At 45.4% G+C, this 20,048-nt stretch overlaps 1 protein-coding gene across 2 annotated transcripts in view; it reads right to left on the bottom strand.

Annotated features, from left to right (window-relative positions):
* The window catches only part of ADAMTSL1 (ADAMTS like 1), a 494,294-nt gene extending 491,983 nt beyond the window's left edge, over positions 1-2,311 (bottom strand). The window contains exon 1 of one of the 2 annotated variants that reach the window (XM_083482208.1): positions 1,551-2,311. In XM_083482208.1, coding sequence (XP_083338334.1) covers positions 1,551-1,655 — 105 coding nt within the window. In that variant the 5' untranslated portion in view covers positions 1,656-2,311. The remainder of the gene's footprint in view (positions 1-1,550) is intronic. The other variant, XM_083482210.1, reaches the window with a different exon arrangement.
* Positions 2,312-20,048: the final 17,737 nt, after the last annotated feature.

Raw genomic sequence — 20,048 nt, forward strand, 5'->3', positions numbered from 1 at the left:
CAATATTTTATTCAAGCTGGCATCCCTGCCTATTATTACAACTCCTGACACCATGGGCATAGCTGGGGAGGCAGCTGCCCCCCAAATCAAGTAAATAAATAAAAATACTTAACTAACTGACCGATTGTGTAGCAGGTAACTCGGTTTTGTGTCCCCCCCCCCATAAAACCTTCGCCCCATGGCTACGCTCATGCCTGACAGTGCATAGCAGTATGGGGCCAAAGAGATCCCTCACTTTAAGAGGGACCCCAGGGAGCGGATTTCGGTTTGATGAGGCCCTAAGCTACGGAAGGTAATGGGGCCCTTTATATGTCCAGCTGTCCGTTGTCCACAACAGTTTGTCTGTGTTTTTTGTGTTGAATATACGCTATATGGTAATTTATGGACCTCATAGGTATCTAAAGCCATTTGCACATAACAAATAGGAGCCTACACAACACAAAACACTGTTGCTGTATGTAGGTTTTATTTTATTTTTTATCTTATATGTTGGAAATGTACCCCCAGTTTTTTCCTCTTTAAATTTTTTTGGGGCCCCCAAGAGAGAAGGGTCCTAAGCTATAGTTTGTTTAGCTTATAGGTAAATCAGGCACAGGGACACGGGTGGTACTAGGGACGCAGGTGGTGCTGTGGGTTAAATCACTGAGCCTAGGACTTGCCAATCAGAAGGGCGGCGGTTCGAATCCCCACGACGGGGTGAGCTCCCGTTGCTCGGTCCCTGCTCCTGCCCACCTAGCAGTTCAAAAGCACATCAAAGTGCAAGTAGATAAATAGGTAGCGCTCCAGCGGGACGGTAAACAGCATTTCCATGCACTGCTCTGGTTCGCCAGAAGCGGCTTAGTCAGGCTGGCCACATGACCCAGAAGCTGTACACCGGCTCCCTCGGCCAATAAAGCGAGATGAGCGCCACAACCCCAGAGTCGGTCACGACTGGACCTAATGGTCAGGGGTCCCTTTACCTAAGCTCCTGAAGGTAATGGGGCCCTTTATATGTCCAGCTGTCCTTTGTCAACAACAATTTGTCGCTGTTTTTTGTGTTGAATATATGCTATATGGTAATTTATGGACCTAATAGGTATCTAAAGCCATTTGCACATAAAGAAATGGGAGCCTTCACAACACAAAACACTGTTGCTGTATGTAGGTTAATTCTATTTGTTTTTTATCTTATATGTTGGAAATGTACATCCAGGTGTTTTTTTTCCTTTAAATTTTTTTGGGGGCCCCAAGAGAGTGGGGTCCTAAGCTATAGCTTATTTAGCTTATACGTAAATCAGGCACGGATCAGTAGCAAGTAAGCAAGCAAGCATGGGCAGTTACAGGCAAGGAACGCATCCCAGCCCCTCTTCCTCACACAGAGACGTCTTTCCCAAAAGCTCACCCGTGCGCGCAGGAGCCTCTGCTGGCCTCAGGCAACCCCTGCTCCGCGCCCGCGCGCATGCACACGTGCGTGTCCACCTGTCGTTCGCCCGACAGGGGGCTCCCCGCGCTAACAACCGAGCCGAGGGGAGAAACAGAGGGAGAGGGAGACGGGACGCGGCTTCTCTTACCTGGGGAGCCGAGCACAGGAGCCAGAAGCTGACGGAGAAGAACACGGGCGCGGCGACCAAACTCCAGGCGCGGCGCTGCTGCTGCTGCTTCGCCGGCGCTGCCATGGCCCTCGTCCTCCTCAGCTGCGAGGGCGGGAAAAACAAAGTGCGCGAGGAGGAGGAGGAGGAGGCGCGCAAGCTCCGCGCCCGGCTCGGTCGCCCCCCTCTCGTCCGCTCCACCTCCCGCTTAATCCCTCCTGAAGAGGCTCGCCCCGTCGGCGGCTCCTCGCTTCGCAGCCAGGCGTCCCCGGGGAGCTCCGCGACGGGGCGCTCGCTTGCTTGAGCGGGACATGGGCGAAGGGGGCGAGCGAAACGGAGGAGCTCGGCGGGGCAGGAGGGGTGGCGGGGCCGCGGCTGCTGCTGCTCCTCCCTCCTCACTTCCTCGGTGGACGGCTGAGGGGAGCCGCGGGACCGCGGCGGGGCTGCTTTCGACGCCGGCTTCTCCGCCTCAGGGTTTCAGGCGCCGGGCTCCCTCGAGGCACTTGGCTCCTCAATTTGTGAGGAGTTTTCGCCGAGCGGGCGGGCGGGCTGGCGTCGGTGTGGGGAGAAGGGCCTCGCCCTACCTTCCCCGCCTTAAAGAGACACCGCTGCTTTCCCCTGAGGGGATTCCTCGGCGCGCCGGACCCGCCGGGGGCGTCCGCGCAAGCGCGCGCCCACTTCGCCAAGTCGGAACCGGAGCGCAGCCGGCGGGCGCCTGGACGCGCGCGCAGAAGCGCAGGCTCAGGCGGCGATCCTGCGCGCGTCGTCTATCCTAGCAGAAGAGCCGCGCGTTGCGCTGGGTTTTCCTGGATGGTGCAGGATCAGACTGCACGTGCACAGCATGGGCATTGGGGGCTACTTCACCCAAGCGCAACCCGAATGCCTGCCAGCTTAGCTGACAGCCCCGTGATTTTGAAATACTAAATGCTACACAGGGTTGCCATATTTTGAAGAACCAAAAAAGGAGGACGCGCTAGTCGGCTTCTACCTTTGACTATGCATCGCTGTGACAACTCTACCCCTGAAAAAGGAGGACGTGTCCTGGAAAAGGAGGACATATGGCAAGCCTAGTTCTGGCAAAATACAAGACGGGGAGGGGCGGTTGGAAGGCGATTTTCCCCCATCTAGTGATGAAGTGACTTCAAAGCAATCAACTGGAGCCAACTCCTAGGGGCTGAGATACCTTTGCTCCCCCCCATTAAAAAATTGAGGGGGCCAGGGCCTCCCAAAGTTGATATGGATTGCCATTCAAATAGTGTGCATGCACCGTGTCATGTGATCGATTATGCAGGAAGGGCTTATCTGCCCCACGCAATATTTTATTCAATGCTACTCAGAAGTCCCACGATCCTACCACAAAAAAAAATGCTATTAAAAATGCTATAGGAGAAGGAGAAGAAAGCTTCTGAGGCAATCTGCCATTGACTCTGCCCCACAGCAACATCTGGGGTGACATTTTTAGAATGGGTTTATAATGTTATAAATTGACCTGTGTAGCTGAGTCATAGATAGATGTGACAGCATGGCTGCCCTATGTCCAGATTTCCCTGGACATTACCATTTCAAAGGCGGAACTTATGTCCTGGGCGGGGGGCAATTTCCACAAGGTGATGCTTTGTCCTGGATCTTAGGCAAGTCAGTTTCAGTGGTTTTCTTTAGAAAAGCTCAACAACTTTCAGGCTGTCCTGGTTTATCCTTTTTGAAATATGGCAACCCTATGTGACAGGAAAGAATCACCTAATAGGAGACTGTGCATCAGATAGCTCTTAAAGGCACAACAGCAGAAACCAATAGCTCTTGTTCAGCAGTGCCTGCCACTAAGTATTTTTTCTAGATTCATTCCCCCCACCCCACACCTTATCCCAATCCTATATGGATCACCCCTACACCAACATCACCCATCAGTATGATGCACAGAGAGGTAGTGATAGCAGAGTCGGCCCACACATGAGGCAGGGTGAAGCAGCCGCCTCAGGTGGCGGAAATGCAAGATGCAGCACCCCTTCAGGGACCCCTACTACCCCACCACTTCCGCTGCCACCAGAGAAGCAACCCAGGCCAGGGATGCATTGGCAGCTGCAGATCACCCAAGCGGCCCGCCCGCCACTCAGCGTTGCCCTAGGAGTGAGGGAAGACCAGAGGCAAAGGTCTCCAGAACAGCTCCCTCTCACCAGGTTTTGGCAAGACGGGGGGCATCATGGATGCCCTTGTGGCAGTGGCATGCGGGGGAATTTTTCATAGGGGAACAGTTGTCAGGAGTTCAGCCTACACTCAAGTAGGACCCTGCCAGAGTCACGTGCCCGACTGGCATGTTCCCTCCCTCCTGGTCGATCGTTTGGTAACTTCAAAAGCTTTCTTCAGCCTGAACATCACAGCAACCGATGCCAACCAACACCGGCACACTTAGGGATCTGCAGAGTTTGCGCAACTTGCGTGACAGACCTCAGCAACTCAGCATTTTGGCTAATCTACTTTATTTACATATAAACTCACACGGAGTACTGCAACATGGCTCCCTCTCTCTCAAGCATCAGACAGCAAAGAGAAAAAGGACAAAGGACAATAGTCCCACTTCACGGAACACAGTAAAAGAAACATCCTGTCTCTGTTACTTCCCACTCTGTGGAGTCAAAACATATGCCATCATGTGATAGACAACAATCCCAGGACTGCAGTCATAGAGCAGGAATTCTAACAACAGTTAGGGCCGAAAGTGCCAGCTTGCAAGGGTGATTGGGAGGCGACATTGCATGCACAGGAATCACACTTCCCTCCCTAAGCTGGGCAGAAGCTTCCCAGGCTTTGGGAAGGATACTTTAATACTCTAATTTGTCAGGAACATTTAGAGGAGTGGCTAGCCTAATCCCCCTAGTCCACTAACTTCACGCTACTGCCTTATGGAGTTTGCCCCCACCCCGGCCTGGTAGTGAAGCTTAGCAAAGGCTTTTGCCCTTTCAGAGCATCACACCCCATTGTGGGGGTGGCAGCTGGACATTTTGCCTCAGGTACCAAAACATCTTGGGCTGCCCCTGAGTTATAGCATAACAATGTATACACAGGGAAATTGAGAATCCTCACAGTAGAGTCCAAAGTAATATCACATTTTGCAATCAAGGGCATCCTCGTTTATTCAGAAATTCTTTGGGGGCATTGATACTTCACAACAACTGTGACTTCAGAGGAAGAGAAGAGTTGTTTAAGGAAGAGCTATCCTACAGATTTGGATCGTTAGATTTTCAGATAAAGAATGAACAATGGGAGTTCTCATCTTTGGTATGCTGGTAAATGCATTACCAATGCATCAAACATGACCTTGTCTGACATTCAGTATGAAAATAGCTTATTTTTCCATACTGCATAGTGAAAACTAGACTTTATATATTTTAATATCAAGGCACCAATCCCAAGAATGCTTGCCTGTGAGTAAGTGCCATTGTGCTTTACATGAGAAAGCAAACATTGGAACGGATTGCCATGGTGCTGGTAGTCACACAGAACGTCAGCTGTTTTCTACAGGTCATGATCCAGTAACTGCAGCCTAGCACAGAAAGAAGGCAAGTCTAGTTTTCCTGCTATGGAGCTAGAGAGTGGTGCAAAAAGTTTCACCTGCTTAATTTTGTGTTTCAGGCTGCTGCTAAAAGCACAGAAGCGGGATCGATTTTTTTAAAAAAGAAGAAAAATGCATTTAAAAGGCTAGTACCCTGCGAAGAACATAGATCTCATCAGAGCTATAAGAACTGAAGATGCTTGAAGATTGAAGATCGCTTATTTAGGCACTTGCTAGATCTTAAAAACAAAACAAAAAAACCTTTTGATTCACAGCTTTAAAAGCTTTTGTCTTGCATATAAAGCCAGACATCTGTTAATGAGAAAGTTGCAAGACACATTTCTAACAATCAAATAGGAATATCAACCTGGACACGTTTGTGTTGGCAGCCTGTGAAAGATTCGGCTTGGATCCCCAAAGCCTCTTGCAAAACCGCAAGAAAATGTATTATTATTATTATTACACACATTTCTCAGCTCCCATCATGAGTATATGTGCACACTCCCTTAGCATCTGGGCATATAGTATTTACATACTTGGATTATCCGTGGAAAATGCACACCTCGCTGAGGAGCCAAATACATCATATGGGAATCCTGAATAAAACTATATGGTGATTAAGCAGCATGTATGCCGGCTGAAGACGGTCATCATAGCTCTCTTCATCTTTTCTGCATTATGTCAACCACTGCAGGGGCATTCTACCTCCCCCCTGCAGAGGTGGTTTTTTAATGCTTAACATTAACTTCTAGGAGTGATTCAGGGATAAGGAGTGGATAGGATTTATACCACATTTAATCCAATAAGTATTCGCCTTCTGTCGTGCATATGATGAAATCTGACCAAGTAAAATACACCCTCCAGATATGTGTTCATCGAATAAAGAAATTGCTACACACACCCTCTGTACACACACAAAAGCAAACAAACTTGGGCTGGCTGCAGATATAAACATTCTGCCTTTCAGTTTCTTGTTTCTTCTCTCTCTCTATATATATGTATAGATATTATGTAGCTGAAAAAACTCTATAGCCGTAGAATGATGTGTTTTGGGATGCCACTGAAATAGCACAACCCAAAGAGCAACTTTTTGCCCCATGATTTCAGAAACAAAGACTTTCATCTCACCTAAAGACAGGATCCAATGTTGTCATCTGATGACCAGATGCACAAGACACAGATTTGCAGCCCTGAGCAATGTTGACTCTAATTGAAATTAAAATAGTTTATTGTCACTTGTACAACTTGTATACAGTGAGATTACACGAGCACCCCCCACTCAGCTCTCTTAGTCTTAATTCCCCTCGTTTACTGACGCACACCCACCAAACCCCAAAGTCAGTTGCCCTGTTGTTATCTTTTCATTCAGCAGCCTAACAGCCCATGGATAGAAGCTGTTCTTTACCCTGTTGGTGCAACTAATCATGCTTCTCTATCTTCTGCCTGAGGGCAGGAGATCAAGAAAGTGCCGGCCAGGGTGTGGAATCATCCCTGTGAATTTTCCTCACTCTCCTGAGGCAACGTTCTTCCGCTATTTCATCCAGCGAATTCACGGGACAGCCCATAATATCTTGTGCTGTATTCACACCTTCTGTAGGCACTTCCTATCAGTTGTTGTCAAACCAGCATACCACACTGTGATGCTTTTTATAGGGACCTCTTGGTCAGGATGTCCTCAGTGGGTCCACTTCTTTATCACCACTGTTACCACCCATTCATTTGTTCTTTTCCGCTGAGGCCAATTTCCATGAGAAGCAGAGAGGAGGCTGCAAGTGAGCAAGCAGCAAAGGCAAACAGGTAGTGGCAGAAAGAAGGAAGGGCTCTTTGCTAAGTGAGCCCCTTGGCACAGTCTTTGTCAGTGGTGTTCCTATGGCTCCTGCCTTGGAAGAGACTCAAGATGAACTCTGCCAGAGGGAGGCACAAGGAGGTCATGGTGGAGAGGCGAGATGAATAACTGCAGAGGAGCAAATTGGCCTGATTTAGGGTTGCTCAACCCCCTCCTTGCTCCTGTTTACCCCCCGTGTGTGAATTGAACTATCTCCCTTTCTGCCATCTCAATGGTCCATCCTGATATGGTCCTGAGAGCTTAATTGGTGGACTTTTTTGGGGGGGGGTGAGGCAGAATTTAGGATTTGGGTTAAATAACACGCGGGTGGCGCTGTGGGTTAAACCACAGAGCCTAGGTCTTGCCGATCAGAAAGTCGGTGGTTCGAATCCCTGCGACGGGGTGATCTCCCGTTGTTCAGTCCCTGCTCCTGCCAACCTAGCAGTTCAAAAGCACATCAAAGTGCAAGTAGATAAATAGGTACTGCTCCGGCGGGAAGGTAAACGGCGTTTCCGTGTGCTGCTCTGGTTCGCCAGAAGCGGCTTAGTCATGCTGGCCACATGACCCGGAAGCTGTACGCTGGCTCCCTCAGCCAATAAAGCAAGATGAGCGCCACAACCCCAGAGTCAGTCATGACTGGACCTAATGGTCAGGGGTCCCTTTAACACATTGAAATGTCTTGTGTGCAGGGATGGGTGAATCTATGGCACTCTAGATGTTGAACTACATTTCCCATCATCCCTGGTCATTGATTATTACAGCTGTGGATCAAACAACTTCTGAAGAGCCACAGTTTCCCCATCCCTACTTTAGATAATAAGAAAAAACACACCTTACCAAGCAACACCTGATAATCCTGACCCAGTATCTCCCAAATCTCCTTTTTTTTTTATTAAAAGTTATTACTTTGTAGGACTTTGTCTAAATATTGTTGTTGGCTTGGCTCTTCTGCCTTTATCATTTGATAATTTGACCTTCCATTTGATTGATCTTGCCTTTATCAAGAGAGCTAGCATGGTGTAGTGGTGAAGAGCGGTGGACTCGTAATCTGGTGAACCAGGTTCACTTCCCCGCTCCTCCACATGCAGCTGCTTGGGCTAGTCACCTTGGGCTAGTCACACTTCTCTGAAGTCTCTCAGCCTCACTCACCTCACAGATAATAATTTAATAATTTATTATTTATACCCTGCCCATCTGGCTGAGTTTCCCCAGCCACTCTGGGCACCTCCCAATCAAGTGTTAAAAACAATACAGTATTACATATTAAAAACATCAGATGTCAAGGAAATAAGCAACTATCTGACACTTAGAAGACATCTGAAGGCAGCCCTGTATAGGGATACAGGGCTGCCTTCAGATGTCTTCTAAATGTCAGATAGTTGCTTATTTCCTTGACATCTGATGGGAGGGCATTCCACAGGGCGGGCGCCACTACCGAGAAGGCCCTCTCTCTGGTTCCCTGTAACCTCACTTCTCACAATGAGGGAACAAAGGGGGTGGAGACACTCCTTCAGGTATACAGGACCAAGGCCCTTTAGGGCTTTCAAGGTCAGCACCAACACTTTGAATTGTGCTTGGAAACATACTGGGAGCCAATGCAGATCTCTCAGGACTGGTGTTATGTGGTCCCGGTGGCCACTCCCAGTCACCAGTCTAGCTGCCACATTCTGGATTAATTACAGTTTCCGAGTGTTTGTTGTGGGGGAGGAAGGGAAAGGAGATTGTTAGCCGCTTTGAGACTCCTTAAAGGGAGTGAAAGGCAGGATATCAAGTCCAAACTCCTCCTCCTCTTCTTCTTCTTCTATCATGCATCATCAGCAAGACAACAAACTCAAGGTTATGCAACTAAGCATGGTTACTTACTTCAGAGTAATCAGGCATATGATTTTGTTGTAAGTTCCTCCAGCATTGGTTTTCAGGGGCACTTACTATCAAGTCAGTGGGGATGGAATTGCAGCCCAAATCAACTGAACATGTTCAGGATTTGGGTGTAAGGCTTGCATTGGGTGATGTGTGCTTTGCTGCCTGATTCCCATTCTTGACTTTTCAAGATCTGGGACATTCCTGGCCACGTCTATTCCAATGCTGCAGGAGTTACAATCTTTAGAATTGTGAGCCAGTAAATTTGAAGAAACAAAGCAGGATGTTTACATCTTCACCCAACCAACTATTTATTGGCTGTACTCACATCCCCTGAGACTATTTGGATATGCATGCATTTTCAAATGTTCATTTGCTAGTGTTTTCCCCTCCCCTTATGGCCACCAAACACCAGTTGAAATGAAATTGGAGTCGTTCCATTTGCTTCAGTGGGCGTTGGATCAGTTCTCTTGTGAGTAATGAAATGTGCAGGATTTGTAACTGAAATGGTACAAAAGTAGCTGAAAATAGCAGCTGGAAATTTCTATTTTGATTGAACATAACACAGATTTCTCTTTCTAGAAAGAAAAACAAAATCAACCTGCTGAATGTAACTTATGTTTAAAGTGTTATATTTATAAACTTGATGTTTATTGAAGAAGCCTATTGTGTTGCTTTTTTATAAAGACACAAGACGATAGAAGTAAGATAGAAACGAATTACTAGCCTCCATTACAAATTAGACAAAATGTCTAATTGTATATAGATATACAGTGGACGCTCGGGTTGTGAATGTGATCCGTGCGGGATGCACGTTTGCAATCCACAGCAGCGCGTCTGCGCATGCATGGGTTGCAATTCAGCGCTTCTGCACATGCGCGACCCCCGAAACCCGGAAGTAACCTGTTTCAGTACTTCCGGGTTTCAGCGGGTCCGCAACGCAAAAAAACGCAACCTGAAGTGTCTGTAACCCGAGGTATGGCTGTACACACTTTAAAGGTTTTGGGTTTGTTTGTTTGTTTTTTTTAAAAAAACAACCAGCCTGTCAAATTGAAACTGTGACAAAACTGTTTTTCATAACACATTAAAATGACTTAACAAGAAATAAGTTCACACTCTCTTATGGTGCTGGCTGGTGAATGTCTGCTCAGAAGCCCCATTGAGTTCCATGGGGCTTAGATCCAGGAATGTGTACATAGGATCAAAGCCCTAAGAAGTCTCAAGGAATTGGGTTTGTTTGTTTCTTTTTTAAAAAGGAATCCATATTTTGCATTTTATAGAAAACCAAGCCATAAGACGAGATCTAAAATACTTAGCACCCCCAAAGAACCGTAACAACTTCTATAAACTGCTTTAGGGTGAGGCTTTATGAGAGAGATTCAGCTACCCACACACAATGTAATGAAACACTCAGAGTCCTCCAAGTACATTTGGATATTCTTGTCTTAAAGGTAAAGGACTCCTGACCATTAGGTCCAGTCGTGACCGACTCTGGGGTTGCGCGCTCATCTCGCTCTATAGGCCGAGGGAGCCGGTGTTTGTCCACAGACAGCTTCCAGGTCATGTGGCCAGCATGACTAAGCCGCTTCTGGCGAACCAGAGCAGCACACGGAAATGCCGTTTACCTTCACACCAGAGCAGTACCTATTTATCTACTTGCACTTTGACGTGCTTTCGGACTGCTAGGTTGGCAGGAGCAGGGACCAAGCAACGGGAGCGCACCCCATCGCGAGGATTCGAACCGCCGTCCTTCTGATCAGCAAGTCCTAGGCTCTGTGGTTTAACTCACAGTGCCACCCGCGCCTTACAGGAGCATGAAAGAGATAAGGCATTAAGGGGAGTGCCATAGATCAGTGGTAGAACATCTGCTTTGCATGCAGAAGGTCTGGGTTCAGTCTCACTGTTTGACTTCTGACAGTGGTGGCTATGGATTCCCCATAGTGTCCCTGTCCCAGGAGAAATCTGACAGGACACAAGGGGAAATCTATGGGAGAAGTTATGGTTGCCTTGCCTCAACAACATACTTTATAAAGATTCAGGGCTGGATCTCTGTTTTGCTGCCTATTGGCCTTACTGCGTAGTACAGGCATAGGCAAACTCTGGCCCTCCAGATGTTTCCGAGAAGGACTAGGAATGTCTCCTGCCTAAAATCTTGGAGGACTGCTTAGCTGGGTGAACCAATGGCGTGGGCGACTCAGTATAAGGCTCAGTATAAGACTCAACATTTTGCAGAGACAGAGGCACAACAGTTTATATTAGTACTGCAAGTGCATATTGTTGAGAGCTCTTTATCAAAATCTGCACTGAAAAAATAGGGTTCCTGTTTCAATGCATATATCTTCTTCTCTGGTGATCACTCATGGCCGAGTAAGATTACCCTCCATAAACACAGTCCGTAAATGACTGTGGAGACCAATTCTGGATCCACATGTCTTTCCACAGTGGGGACATAGGTTTCTGGGCAGGAGTTGATCACAGTGAGGTTTTGCCAAGCATGTCTTCCTCTTAGCACATTTCTCCCTTGAGTCCTGAGTTCGAGTGTCTTTGAAGCCCACGACACCTTTGGTAAAGGCTGTTCTCCAATTGAAGTGCTCACAGGCCAGTGTTTCCCAGTTGTCAGTGTTTATACTACATTTTTTTAGATTTGCCTTGAGAGAGTCTTTTAACCTCTTTTGTTGACCACCAGCATTACGCTTTCCATTTTTAGGTTCGGAATAGAGTCATTGCTTTGGAAGATGATAATCAGGCATACAGTATATACTACACCAGGCATAGGCAAACTCTGGCCCTCCAGATGTTTGGGACTACAATTCCTATCATCCCTAGCTAACAGGACCAGTGGTCAGGGATGATGGGAATTGTAGTCCCAAACATCTGGAGGGCCAGAGTTTGCCTATGCCTGCACAACGCAGTAAGGCCAATAGGCAGCAAAACATAGATCCAGCCCTGAATCTTTATAAAGTATGTTGTTGAGGCAAGGCAGCCATAACTACTGCCATACATTTCCCCTTGTGTCCTGTCAGCTTTCTCCTGGGACAGGGACACAGGCGCTGCAGTTTGGGGTTCTTCTAAGAGTGTTTATGTAGACGTCACTCTGCAAATGTCCATACCTGCACACAGGTGTCCTCTATCTAGTGCACATTAGTTTCTGTGTTCCCTCCCCTTCCAACGACCCTAACATTGCTTACTATAGAGATGCTACCTGGGTAGCAAATCATAACTGCATTTATTCACAAGCAAGTTCCATGGATTTCATTGATGTTTGCTTTCAAGCAGGTATGCTCAGGATTGTGACCTTGCAGTCCCAGAAAAATATATATCTGTATAGTAAACAATGATTTAATGTTATTAAATCAATTAACCAGGTGATGCCTCATATTCCGTGATTGGTAATTCTGGTTCACTTGCAGCATACATAGATGAATTAGGACTCAACAGTTTTGCTGTCTTATCTTCAGATGATTCCAGTGAAAGAAAATTAGCATCTGGTACAGAAAAAAAGAATGTACATGCACCCCCTTATTTATGCTTATGAAAATATAAAGAGATTGGTATTTTATAATTACTTCCCCAGAATTCACTTGGTATTAATACAAGTGGGACATGCAACATTATATTACCATGTGGAGCAACTATGTTCAAGCCAACTATTTCTTCTTTTAGGAGACGCCATTCCCTCTCACCCCCAGATGTTCAGAATTATGTGGCCACTCACTATGCTCAGTTATCATTGGGTGGTTTGTGAGTTTGTTTCCCCACCCCCAAAAATATTTGTTGAATTTCTGCAGACCAACAATGCTAATGACCCCCTCTTGTTTCTTAGCAGCTCTGTCCTGGTTACAATCCTGCCAGCCCTCACTGGCTAAATTTACCGTCGCTTTTGCTATGCGCACATCCCAAATTTCATACCATGAGAAGTTTCAGGGCAGCAGAGTCGGCTTTAGGGTACCACAGCCGCTGTGATCGTCCTGGGCGCCAAGCTGCAGGGGGCACCAAAACAACGCTGTAGAACGGGGAATGAGAGGCAGGTGGCACTGAATTTTAGAGTCCAAAGTCTGCCACTGAAGGCAGTCCAGTGCATGCCCCAGGTCGGTTTCCTTTGAATGAGGTCATCAGAGATTTATGGTGTTCCCCTGAAATAAGGTTTCATCTCTACAAATACAGGCTGAGCACAAGAGGTGAATTCACTGCATTGACTCCAACAGATATTGATCCCCATCAGATGATAGATAGATAGATAGATAGATAGATAGATAGATGATAGATAGATAGATAGATAGATGATAGATAGATAGATAGATAGATAGATAGATAGATAGATAGATAGATAGATAGATGTGTGTGTGATAATTAGTGGTACCTCGGGTTAAGTACTTAATTCATTCCGGAGGTCTGTTCTTAACCTGAAACTGTTCTTAACCTGAAGCACCACTTAAGCTAATGGGGCCTCCTGCTGCCGCCACCAGAGCACGATTTCTGTTCACATCCTGAAGCAAAGTTCTTAACCCAAGGTACTATTTCTGGGTTAGCAGAGTCTGTAACCTGAAGCGTATGTAAACTGAAGTGTATGTAACCCGAGGTACCACTGTACACACACACACACACACACACACACACACACACACACACACCATTCTCAACACATATAACACATTTTCTTATCTTATACAACGTTTTGGACTTCCATCAACCACGTCTGAAGGTTTTTCAGTCTTATCACTTAATCTACATTTCTTAATTTCCTTATTACTTTTATTTGTCCTTAACTAATAATTCTCTTCATAATCTTCTCTGCAATATTTCGCATAATCCTCCTTACAAAAACTTCTTGCAGTCCTACTAGCGTAATCTGTTTATTACAATTGCTTTTCAAAGAATTCAAATATTTACTCCAGTCCTCTGAGAATCTCTGGTCCCGCAGGTTTCACCTTGTCTAATTCTGCATTAATTTCGTCTGCCATTCTTCTTTTGTCGGTAATTCTTGTTCCCCATCAGATTTCTAATAGAATTCCAAGTGTGCCAAGTTTAGATTCTCACTGAGCAAAACCCAGACCTCTGTGTCTCTGTGGATACAGTGCTTATGCAGTCTCAGTTTCAGGACTGCCAGTCTATGGTTCTCTTATTTACACATCATCTTGATGATACTGCCTTCCATGGGGAGGCAAAGGGAAGCTAAGCCCTCAGGTTGCTCCTTCCAGGAAAAAAACCACCCATTGAGAGTCACCTCCTTCAGGAAGGCTGGGGAGTTCAAGATAACCTGGCTCCCTCTCCCCTGACCAAACCTCTGTCTTGCAACCAGGAATCCTGAAAAGGACTCCTCAGATCACACCCAGACTGGCCCTCTGAACTTAACAACAACCTGAACGATTTTTACAATGTATTACTGACCCAAACATCATACGAAAGTCAACAGACACAGTAACACATCTTTTACTCAGCGCTTGTTAGGCTTCAAGATACAGGAATACTATCTCCCATTTTAAATCCAAACCAACTGTGTGAAAAGGGAACTAGAGGAGAGAATGACCCAAAAAAAAAAAAAATGATAAAGAGTTTTGAAAGCAGGCTGGGGAAAGTGGAGAAAATGAAAAAGACAGCAACTGTTTAGAAGCAGCAAGCCTTGCCATGAGATCATTATTTTCTCCAGCTGTGGACCCCCTTGCCCATGCTAGGCAAACCTTCATAGGCTTTTCTGCATATGCAAAACCATTATCTATTTTTTTTTTGAAAAAAAATATAGCACTTTAATTGTTTGATAGCTGAGGAAAACCACATTCTCACCTCAATTTTACAATTTGCTCAGTATTTTCTTTGAGGTGCTCAGTTAAATAGTCTTATTACATTATAGAATTACATTATAATGACAGATTTAAAGAAAAAGAAAAAACTCAGTCCAGGTGATATATTGTCATTATCCTTTACACAACATTTTCTGTCTCAGTGACTTGTATGTAATTGGCACCATGTACTAAATGCATTTATATGAAGCAGATAGTGCTAAATTCACAATGGGGGAACCACCAGAAAACCCTCGGAGCCCAACCTCGGTGTCTTGGATGAATGATGCAGATGAACGATGCAGTTGTTTAGGGCTTTAAAAGTCAATATGGGAAAATGGTGGTTTGTGCAAACCACAGTTTGTTAGCAGGCCAATTCATTAAATCAGAGTCAGATTCACAACAAAGATTTTAATTGAGAAAACAGCATAGGGAAAGAGATAAACGACCTGCCTTCCAGTTCTGCTATCCTTATCAAAAACAGAGCACTACACAGCTGCTTCAAAATGCGGGGGAAATGTTGAGAGATCTAATCAGGGGCCTCCTGCATTGTATCTGTTATCAGGTCCCCCATGTTGTTAGCTAGCAACAGATTTCACAAGGTGGAAAAGGAGAATAGTTGCACCTCTCTTCTGCCACAGACCTAAAATAATGTACAATTTTATATAATACAATTTATAAAAGGCCATAGAGACGGCCACCCATTTCACAATGAAACCCCCCCCCCATTATTTTTAAAGGAGAAAGAATCAGACAGTAATATATAATGGTCTTTGCAAAGGACACCTACATCAGATATTGAGCAAGCAGCATACCTGCTTGAAAGCAAACATCAGTGAAATCCATGGAAGTTGGTGCTGCTGACTTGGTGCTCATCCATTATTTGAAGCTGCCCAGTAAATATCTGGACTGGGCCAGTGGGAGTCACAGGACTGGGGGGTCCCATGAAGCCTTGGGCGAGAGAAGGGCAGAGCTGGTGATTTCTGTGAAGTGATTCCCCCCCCCCTTCCTGGGTTTCTTAATGAGATCACTCTTGGGTTGTTTTCTAAAGCTTTAATAATGTGCTTATCGCAAACTTCACCACAAATGGTACTAACAGTCCTTTTGAGTGTTTCTCTCTGTGTGTTGTACACAAGTCTAGTTAACTTAGGTAGAAAGAAGGTATTTGTGCTTATTTGTGGAGCACCTCACTCCCTGCGTAAAAAGCCTACTACAAGCGATGGAAAAGGTACAGCAAAATGCCCTTCTGAAGCAACCCCACGAGGGCTAAGTCCAAATCTGTATTCAAGACTGAATGAATAGCGAAAGACACATTTAATTATAATGCCAAGCAATATTAATTTCAAAATATATTAAAATGACTGCAGCCCATGAGTCTCAACAAAGGCAACTGGAATAAGGCTCCATTGTCCCTTTCTTCATAGTTTTAACCACTTACAGCATAATTCTGTGCGTGCCAGAAACAATTACGTTGTTAGGCCAATGGCACAAAAAAGACTTTCCACTCAACAAACCTTCAATGGTTTCACATATGAGAATGCTTGCAGGTATGCTGGTTGTTGCTTTAAACATTCTTCTGTCTGTGTATGCTAAAGGTAAAGGGACCCCCTGACCATTAGGTCCAGTCGTGACCGACTCTGGGGTTGCAGCGTGCATCTTGCTTTATTGGCCGAGGGAGCTGACGTTTGTCTGCAGACAGCTTCTGCGTCATGTGGCCAGCATGACTAAGCTGCTGCTGGCAAACCAGAGCAGGACACGGACATGCCGTTTACCTTCCCGCTGGAGTGGTACCTATTTATCTACTTGCACTTTGTGCTTTCGAACTGCCAGATTGGCAGGAGCTGGGACCGAACAACGGGAGCTCACCCCGTCATGGGGATTCAAACCGCCGACCTTCTGATCGCCAAGTTCTAGGCTCTGTGGTTTAACCCACAGCACCACCCGCATCCCCCTGTGTATGCTGCTTTATCAAAATTAAGTGGTTTTTACCACCTAACTTCTAAAAGGCCAATTTAAGAAGTTGGGGGGGGGACTCCAGAAAGATTCCCCACTCTGCCTATTCAAGAGCTGCTATCAACAACATCTTACAGTGCAATAACCTTGAGGTAACTGCTGTCAATCCTAATGGGATATGATACTCCAGTCTGACTCTGCATGGTGGGAACTGAAACGCCGTCCCAGCTTTGCCATTCCTCAGGGATTCCCATTCAAATGGAACTTGCAGATATGCATTCCTTTTTTACATAGGCCAAATCCATGCGGCCAGTTCCCAGATTTTATCAGGGAAATTGATTATGTGATCTTGAACTGCTACACAAGACTGCAGCCATTCTGTCAGACCTTCCACACCTAGGGCCGTCTTTACCTGGGGGGTGCAAGGGGTGCGGGGCACCTGGGCGCCAAATTCTGGGGGGCACCAGGTGCCCACCGCTGAAGCCGCCTAAGCTCTTAACTATCTACCTGTTATGAAATAAGAAATAATTTTGATCAACCTAGAAAAACAAAATACATATATACCTAGGTATTACTGAAATGTATACCTACTGTTTCACTAAAGGACTTTCGACTTTGTGCACACATTTACCAAAGATGCGCCACGCTAGCGGCGGCGCTTGTCATTCACAACAGCAGCGCTTGTCAGACTCAACGATGGTGCTTGTCATTCACAACGGCGCCATGCGAGCGAAATGAACTCTTACATCAAAATATTATGTTACATATTTGGGGCAAATTTGGGGGCTAAACTAAATTTGAGGGCGTTGGGCGGATCTTTGCACCCCGGCGGCACATATGCTAAAGACAGCGCTGTCCACACCCATGAGATGAAGGTAAGAACAGGCTTGCTGGCTCCACATGGAGGGTCATACTGAATCTCTGTAGTGTCATCCAGACCAGAGTGTTGCTGCCTATGGTGTGCATACCCCTCCCACTCTGATATATTTTTAATGATCAGGGACCAGAGGAAACATTTACTGTATATTACTTCTGCTCTCTTCAAACTCACTGTCTCCAGCATACTGTATTGCAGTCATGGTAAACCATTGTCTTGGAAGTTGAAGGTAGACTGCTGGGAGGAAGGGGAATGATTCAGATTCCAAATTTTGAATTATTACCATGTCTCTAATTTTGGCTTGCATTGAAGTGTAAGCTAGCATAATAGCCATTATGGATATATTTGGATAGGTAATAGACTGGGATTAAAGAAAAAACATTACAGTAATCTTAACCCTTCACATGTTTGTTTGTTTGTTTGTTTGTTTGTTTGTTGTAAAGTTGCCCCGCCTTTCATTAAAAGAGCTCAGGGATATTTGAGAGAGGGAGAGAGAGAGAGAAAGCCTATAGCCAAAATTGTGTAAAGTTAAAACACAATGGGGTGCGATGGCAGGTGGGATTGTCAAAGCCATTTTCCTGGGAATCCCAGCCCCTTTTAATTTATCTATTTGCCATGTCTTTAAAGCCAAGTGCGTACAAGTTAAATGTGTGTAAGTTGCATACTTACTGTACAGTGGTACCTCGGGTTAAGAACTTAATTCGTTCTGGAGGTCTGTTCTTAACCTGAAACTGTTCTTAACCTGAAGCACCACTTTAGATAATGGGGCCTCCTGTTGCTGCCACACCACCACCGCACAATTTCTGTTCTCATCCTGAAGCGAAGTTCTTAAACCTGAGGTAATATTTCTGGGTTAGCAGAGTCTGTAACCTGAAGCGTATGTAACCTGAAGCATCTGTAACCCGAGGTACCACTGTATAACAAAAGAAAGTCTCTCTCTCTCTCTCTCTCTCTCTCTCTCTCTCTCTCTCTCTCTCTCTCTTTGGAGAACCAACAACCCTATGTTTAAACTGAAGACAATGACATCTCAGGAACACTAGCAGAGCTTTATGGCTGATCTTTGCTGTCCAGTATTCTAGCCATCAATGAGCCTCCTGCACCTTTGCATTTCTTAAGCTCCTCCCTCCCTCTGCCTCCACATTTGCAGTGAGAGCACTAGCATTTTCTGCACTTCATCTTCTCTCTCTCTCACCTCAATATGATGATGAAGATAACAACTCCATTTGTGACCTTTCTTTAGAGCAAGGCCTTTAAGATAAGATGGACAAGGCAGTGCCTGAGTTGTTACCACAGTAGCTAAACAGGCTGTTTTAAAGTTAGATAAGTTTCTAGTAACCGCATTCCACCCCCCAAACAATTTTTTTAAAGTATCTGTAGCCGCCATGGCAAACTGCTGCAGTAACTCATTGAACTTTTCTGAAGAAGGACCTCCTTAACCCATTCTCTGAATAAGGTGAGACAGGGAGGAGAAGGTAGAAAGGGCAGTAAAGAGCTTTGACTCATGGGGAGGTGGCTGGCCAAGTTAACAATGAAGCTTCATTATTATTATTATTATTATTATTATTATTATTATTATTATTATTATTATTATTATTTTCATACCCCCCATCTTGGCTCATGGGAAGGGGAGGTGGCTGGCCAAGCTAACAATGAAGCTAATAATAATAATAATAATAATAATAATAATAATAATAATAGTACTACATTTTTATTTATACCCTGCCCAGCCACTCTGGGCAGCTCCCAACAGAATATTAAAAACAGGATGAAACATCAAGCATTAAAACCTTCCCTAAACAGGAGACCTGGGAGCACTAATTCACACACAAATTCTATACCCGCTGCCTGAGACAATTTGCTCATTCTGTCTCATTTCGGGACCAGACCTGCAAACCATTATTAGTTCCCTGTTTACAAATATTTTGGATCTCTTCAGCCGCCCAAATGCCTTCATTAGCACAAGCCCAAATTCAGCCTTTGGTTATACTGATCTAAGACCCGGTTCTAATGACATGTATCTGAAAAAGTTGTCCATGCAGCATTCCCCATGTTTAAACCTGGGCCTCGGCTGCTCCCCGTGTTTTGTTCGCATGGCAGTGGGGTGCCAGCCTTTCACGCGGATCCCTGGTGTGTGAGCCCTGCGCACATAGACAAGGCAACCCAGCTTAAATGAGATTCTGGCTGTGTGGCGCACCACATGGACACATTTTTCTGACACGCCTGGCATCTCATTAAAAGAGCAAGGGAAACTGAAATGGAAATGCACATTCGGGGGATGCCAGATGGATCTTGGCAATATATGGTGTTGATAACTTTATACGAGAGAAACTTTTATGTGAGATATAAAATGCAAGCATATCAGGCAATCCACTGAGACTGGAGCTGAGTGCAGGCAGAAATCTAAGATCAAGCGAGCTCCGTAATGAACTGATGTGCATTACTGACAAATTTATAGCCATTTTGGAGCACTGTGACGAACCCATGGTGTTTTATAAATGACAGTTTATGCGATGGGGTAATAAATCTCCTATGAACTACATTGTCTCTGCAAGGAATAAAAGGTGTTTTTTAGTAAACAATAAATATTTTCATGCTTAGCTCTTCTTGTGGCAGAAATTCAGCATTATTGATTTGATACTCT

The sequence above is a fragment of the Podarcis liolepis genome (genome assembly GCF_965112155.1).
Source record: "Podarcis liolepis genome assembly, chromosome: 17".
Taxonomy (NCBI): domain Eukaryota; kingdom Metazoa; phylum Chordata; class Lepidosauria; order Squamata; family Lacertidae; genus Podarcis; species Podarcis liolepis.